The sequence below is a fragment of the Palaemon carinicauda genome, chromosome 23, assembly GCF_036898095.1.
Source record: "Palaemon carinicauda isolate YSFRI2023 chromosome 23, ASM3689809v2, whole genome shotgun sequence".
In the NCBI taxonomy this organism is placed as follows: Eukaryota; Metazoa; Arthropoda; class Malacostraca; order Decapoda; family Palaemonidae; genus Palaemon; species Palaemon carinicauda.
In genome coordinates this window covers 104,826,187-104,833,686 of record NC_090747.1, presented here as the reverse complement: position 1 = coordinate 104,833,686, position 7,500 = coordinate 104,826,187, and the positions used below count along the sequence as shown (strand labels likewise).

The window sequence follows — 7,500 nt, the reverse complement described above, 5'->3', positions numbered from 1 at the left end:
TAATGATTTATGACGTATATACCATTCTCGTCCAATTAATTCCATATACTTATTCTCATTAATGATTTATGACGTATATACCATTCTCGTCCAATTAATTCCATATACTTATTCTCATTAATTATTTATGACGTATATACCATTCTCGTCCAATTAATTCCATATATTTATTCTCATTAACGATTTATTACGTATATATCATTCTCCTCCAATTAATTTGTATACTTATTCTCATTAACGATTTATTACGTATATATCATTCTCCTCAAATTAATTCTATATACTTAATCTCATTAACAATTTATTACGTATATATCATTCTCCTCGCCAATAACATTCTTCCCTCTTGATTATATATCAAGACTTCTCGAAAGTCTTTTATCAATATACAAAGAATTGTATTATTTATTTTTCCACTTGTCAAAACTGCGATGCAAAATCTTATCTGTTTCTCTGATCTGGTTACAACTCTGGAATTTTTCCACGTGCGAATCGGGTTAATTGTGAATATTTTGCCAAACAGTAGAAATGTAAATTATTGAATAAGTTGAAGTTGAGAGAGAGAGAGAGAGAGAGAGAGAGAGAGAGAGAGAGAGAGAATTCTTCAAATTTAATAGCAATAATTTTACAGTAAAGGTAGTACAATGAAAGATAAATTTGCAGTTAAATTTGCCCATTTATTTACCTATATAACCTACATCTATCTCAATATATCTCTACCTGTGATTTTCTATATACAGAGAGAGAGAGAGAGAGAGAGAGAGAGAGAGAGAGAGAGCGAGAGAGAGAGAGAAGGGTACAACGATTAATTTAACTACGAAGAGGTGTGGCAGTGTTGGTAAGGGAAGGGTTGGAGAGGGGTCTACCCCCCAGGGTAGGGGGAGGGAGGGGTGGGGGGAGAGGACAGCCAGGGTAGGGATGTTTAGCAAGACCATATATAGAAGAAAGAAGATTTGTTGTGTAAGAAGAAGAGGCGTGAAGATGTCGGATGCTGAGAGAGAGAGAGAGAGAGAGAGAGAGAGAGAGAGAGAGATCCGTTGGTGGTAGTATTTTGGGAAGTAATGAAGTACGTTTGCATTGTTATAAATTTCTGGGTAATTATATCGTTGCGTCTGGGAGTGAGTTTTGGTATTTTTGGGGTCTCTCTCTCTCTCTCTCTCTCTCTCTCTCTCTCTCTTTCTCCATATATATAATATATATATATATATATATATATATATATATACTGTGTATATACATTTATAAACGTTTATATATATATATATATATATATATATTTGAATATGTCTTTATATATTCCGTATATGTAATATTCTATATATGTATATATATATATATATATATATATATTTAGAGAGAGAGAGAGAGATAGAGAGAGAGAGAGAGAGAGAGAGAGAGCAGGGCTATAAAAAAGACCTCAGTCATGTAGTACAATATGATGCAAATTAATCATGTAAAGCAACAGGATTTTATTTAATAGTAACTCTGAAGCTGCATCATTCTTATATCACAGTACAGTACATTATGCTGCTCTGGATCACGTGTTTAAGATTTTGTGAGAGTTGAACCTGAGCTGAGGTTCATTACCCGTAGACTGTTACACACAAAAAATATATGAATGCATACTATGTTTATTTATAGGTTATATAGGATTTTGTTTGTACATTACATTGCTCTGGATCACTTGGTTAAGATTTTGTGAGAGTTGAACCTGAGCTGAGGTTCATTACCCGTAGACTGTTACACACGGGAAAAAATATGAATGCACACTGTGTTTATATATAGGTTATATAGGATTTTGTTTCTAAAGACTGTAAACGCAATCAATGCTTTATAGAACTGTAAGATTTTTAAAGGAAGTTAGTTTTCCTGGTAAGATAAATGACACTATTTTTAATTGACATGTATTAAGTGTGTAAGAAAATGCTTTGCATTTTAAAGAAAGTTAGAGCGTTGAAAGCTAAGGATAGCAGTAGAAGGAAAGAAAGTTAATGAACTCCTAAGTAAAGAGAAAATAAAGGCTATTTTTCCATTACCCATTAAATGTAGCTATTACCAAACCTTCTTTTTTTTGGGGGGGGGGGGCACCCCCATGGGCCTTCCTTTCAATCCATCTGGTTCGTGATTTAATTTGCCATTTTGAGAACATAGCTTTCTTGAACAACCCAGTCTAGAGTTTTGCAACTTGTTTTATATTGGATACTTTTTTTTTTTTAATTTAATATCTCTTATAATCTCTTCTCCCATTTTTATTATCCTTTGAAGCCAGCATATTAGATTATATAACTACCACTTTCTCATCCAGCAAACTCTAATAAGATAAGAAAGACGTAAATGTAGAATTTGCTGATAAAAACACGTAAGAACAAACACATCGATAAAGCACGACAAAATTAACGTATTAGCTAAGCAAAAGGTAGGGGGTAATTTAGGAGAGAGAGAGAGAGAGAGAGAGAGAGAGAGAGAGAGAGATGGTGGTTGGTGGGCCATGGGGAGAGGGCTTCCCAGAGGCTTAAATAGAGGCACTGGGCTCAATATTATCTCAGTGCCACTAGGATTTTTCCCATCGGCACAGGTGAGACGAGAGGATAGTGGATAGGAGTCCTTGTACCTGGATAGTACGGTTCTGTTGCTCCCATCCTTCTGTCCATTCATCAGTCTGTTGTCCATTGACAGATGTGGAATTTCATTCACCGTTTTGATTGTGGGAAGATTTTAGAGTATTTGTAAGGCAATTCGGTGGAATTTTTAACTTTGTGGGAGATTGTGTTAGTTGCATTACTTGTGGATTCGTGATTTGTGGTAATTTTAATTAAGTAAGGAATATATTTACTTATAAAAATGCATATTTCATGCAGTGATATGATGAATCATGCAGTATCTATTTTTTTTCTTGAAAAATACATTCTATTCTTCGTAGTGTTTTGCATATTTGATTATTAACGTTAAAGAGTAATTATTTTCATATTTGAATTATATATTTACATTCAATTTAGTGTTCCTAAACATTAAAAAAGCGCGAAATTATGATTCTAATTAGCTATTTAAAAGAAAAATTGTGTCTGTTTCACATACCATATTATGCTGACAGAGTTCAAGATGTGATCAGAACTATTTCAAGCTAAGAAACATTAAGAATGAATCAAAATATTGACTATTCAGCCATTGTCGGGTAGAGAAACGTGAAATCTGCCAAGTCTGGCGCGGGAGAATTGTTGGTGGCAGATGGATATGTTGTGAGAAGAGTTTTTTGAGTATATAGTATTTGGAGAGAGAGAGAGAGAGAGAGAGAGAGAGAGAGAGAGAGAGAGAGAACTGTATTAGATTTGGATAGATGTTGATGAGTTTTTGTATACAAATGAGAATATGTTGGAACATTTCCTTCCCTAAGAATTACCTTACACACCCTGGTCATCTACTCTTCTCAATCACACTGTCCCCATCATATCATAACATCTCTCTTATAATTTCATAAATTCCTTGTGTAATGTGTTCAAAACATATACAGACTGTACTATAGAATTATAGTGGACAAAATGTAGGGAATATCTAGAGCGTATATTATCGGAATTCAATATAAATTTGAATACCTAGCAGAAAGTCTATGGCAGGTTAATGTTATTTGAATGCCTGAGAGAGAGAGAGAGAGAGAGAGAGAGAGAGAGAGAGAGAGAGAGAGATTTTCATTATCTTTTGGTATATTGTGAATGGTTTACATAGATCCCCAGACTGCAACTCTTGCATCTCTCTAATCTTAGCCCCTTTTGTAATCGGCTACAAACCCGATCGGCGCCAGGCACTAAGTCATCTTCCAACAATATTTCTTTGCCCTATTCTTTCTCCACCCTCCTCCTCCTCCTCCTCCTCCTCCTCCTCCTCCTCCTCCTCCTCCTCCTCCTCCTCCTCCTCAGTTTTTTCCCCCTTGTCTAATTCTTCCTGTCCACCTACTTCTTTCCAACTTCCTTAATGTTGAAACGAACCATATTGCCTTGTTGGGAGTAAGAAACGAGTGCCAGATAACTCTCTCTCTCTCTCTCTCTCTCTCTCTCTCTCTCTCTCTCTCTCTTATTTTTCCCATTGCACGTACCGTACTTGGAACATTGCCTCGACACCTGTTTTCGACAAGTTACGCAACAGATGTTTAATCTCCTGATAAAGGGATACACCTGTTTCCTATTCTTTCCCTCTTAATCCTCTTTTCCCTCCCCCTCTTCCTCTTTCACCTTAAATGGGAGACTACAGAAAGACCTTCTCTTGGCTGAAAGATCTCCCATGCTAATTGGCATGTTACCCAAAGACCCAAAATGGGCATTGGGTTTTGGCACCACTGTTCCAATATATCCTTCTTTTTCTTTGTGGTTCAGTGAGGAAGGTGGGAGACTTAGGGGGGGAGGGGGTTGTTTATAAGGGGGTGTGCCAGGGCATGGCTTTTTCTTCCCCATATTTCATTCGTCAGAACTGTTATTCCTTGGGGCTTATTTTTTTCTGTTTTTGAGTTTTTGGGTATATTTTTTTCGTCCTGGTTTTTGTTGGACATTTATAGTAGTTATGCTATGTATACAGACAGACACACACACACATATATATATATGTATATATATATGTGTGTGTGTGTGTCAATACCAAAAATACTATATACGTCCAAAAAATAACCAAAAAGTAATAACAGAATATATATATATATATATATATACATACACATACATATGTATATATATATACATGTGTATATATATATATATATATATATGTGTGTGTGTGTGTGTGTGTGTTTTTTTTTTTTTTTGCTTTAACTTACGTATATTCAACGATGATTATTTAAGCACCTGCTACATCTATCTTATCATCCCACACCTCGTCTGAGCGACGAGGAATATTAGGAATTAAGTTAGTTTTGTTCATTTTAATCATATATATTTGGAATTTAGTTTTGGAGGACGATTGATTAAGGTATGCTTTTGGTCATGAATGATTTCCCCTTTTTTTAATTTAAATGTCGCTATTTTTTTTAAACAAACACACACACACACACACACACATATATATATATATATATATATATAAAGTATTTTTCTTCGTAAGAGTAATTGGTACAATTTCAGATAGTGTAGAATAACACGTTCTATCTCATTATACTTAATTTAAAATCCAGTTTGTAGTAATATTAGTTAATTACATTTAATTTTATAATTTTGGTACGGATAAAAACATTATTTTCATATTAAACATTGACACCATAATTCCACAACAGGAACTTTTTAAAATCTAAATTTACAATATACATTTTGTAATAATAATAGCTAATTACATCTGGTTATATATTTTTGGTAGAGCTAAAAACAATGTTTTCATATTTTATATAGACACCACAATTCCACAATCCCGTCTCAAAAATAAAAAGATTATACAGTATATTATATTTCCAAAGAGTTATAATATATATTTCCAAAGAGTTATAATATATATTTCCAAAGAGTTATAATATATATTTCCAAAGAGTTATAATATATATTTTCAAAGAGTTATAATATTTATTTCCAAAGGGTTATAATATATATTTCCAAATAGTTATAATATTTATTACCAAAGAGTTATACTTTCTATTACCAAAGAGTTATAATATCTATTACCAAAGAGTTATAATATCTATTTCCAAATATTGTAGTATTTATTTCCAAAGGGTTATAATAATTATTACCAAAGAGTTATAATATCTATGATCAAATAGTTATAATATCTATTTCCAAATAGTTATAATATCTATTACCAAATAGTTATAATATCTATTTCCAAAGAGTTATAATATATATTTTATAAAGAGTTATAACATCTCTTCCCGCCATCTATTTTGCACGCTTCACATAATCATGAAATTTCGCCCCCCAGCCAGGGCACCACTTTTAACACATTAAAGGATAACTTTACCCAGATACCCGTGGGGGGCATCATTATGACTCTTGATTTAATGCCAAGACGACTGAAGTCATTTTCCCCATCATTTTTAAAGGGATTTTCGACCTCATTTGCTTCATATGCTGCGATCGCTTGCAGGGGAAGGGAGGAATTAGATTAAGTTGATTATATATGTTTTTAATTATTAGTTTTTTTTTTTGTGTGTGTGAGGGAAAATTCTTTGAAGAAGAAGGTAGGGTGAGATGGGAGATATGTATGTATGTTTGTGTATATATATATATATATATATATATATTGTATATATATACATATATATACATATATATATATGTGTGTGTATTATGTATGTTTGTAATATATATAATTTAATTTATATATATATATATATATATATATGTATATATATATATATTTATATATACATATATATATAAACATATATATGTATTATATATATATATGTATTATATATATATATTATATATATATATACATATATATATACATACATACAAACTTACATATATAAAATTAATCGTCGAACTCTTCCTGCTACATCCTATTACAACCAAAACATCATAATTATAATTTTAATTCACCCAATTATTAAAAAAAAAAAAAACCGAAAAAAATCCCCCCCGAAGTAAATAAACCGATATCTTAAAACCTCTCCTCCGGCGGGCAGATCAATGCCAGCAGCCTCCAGTCACAGGTAGACTCGGCGTACGCCAAACCGCAGAAGCCCAAGAGCCCCTCGCCGCCCACGCCCACTTCACCTACGCCCACGCCAACGCCCCCGAAGGAGCCCACGCCTCCTCCAGTGAACCAGCTGGACTGTATGCTGGGTTCTCTGGCCACCCACATGACCGAACAGGGAATCACTACTACCCAGAAGGGATGTTGCTGCGCCTGTGACAAGCCCATCGTAGGACAGGTAAGGGGCGCACAGGGATTTCCTTATTCTTTTTTTTCTTTTTTTTTTTTTTTTTTTTTTTTTTTTTGGGTTCCCCCAGGTCCCTCAGTGTGAGGATTGAGAAAGGCATTTTTGTTGTGTGTTTATATTATTGTTTATTTTTTATGTTATTGTTGTTGTTCTGTTATTATTGTTTATAATTAAATGATAATCGCATTGGACCAAACATTTGGTTGTTATTATTGTGTTTATTATTACTGTTATCTTCATTTTGTTATTAATATAATTATTATTATTATTATTATTATTATTATTATTATTAGAAATTGAATAATAATCACATTCAAACATTTTATTTTTGTTATTATTGTTATTATTATTATTATTATTATTATTATTAGTAGTAGTAGTAGTAGTAGTAGTAGTATTATAAGTATTATTATTATTCAAAATTAACCTTGAAAGACATTGACTTGTAAAGCAAGCTTCCATTGGATACAATTTCAATTTAAAAAAAAAAAAAAAAAGGAAATTAAACGAATATAAAAAAAAAAAAACTTTTCAAAACAGAAACAGCGAACTTTGAAGACATCGAACATAAATATAAGAGGTTTCTTCATCTCCGTTTTATTCAGTTTTTCCTCCAATAATATTTATGCGTTTCTTGTCTTAAT

The 7,500-nt window shown here is 32.6% G+C and overlaps 1 protein-coding gene across 1 annotated transcript in view; it reads left to right on the top strand.

Annotated features, from left to right (window-relative positions):
* Nucleotides 1-7,500, top strand: part of LOC137617719 (paxillin-like) — a 204,877-nt gene that overhangs the window by 61,505 nt on the left and 135,872 nt on the right. The window contains exon 8 of the mRNA XM_068347716.1: nucleotides 6,599-6,847. Coding sequence (XP_068203817.1) covers nucleotides 6,599-6,847 — 249 coding nt within the window. The remainder of the gene's footprint in view (nucleotides 1-6,598; nucleotides 6,848-7,500) is intronic.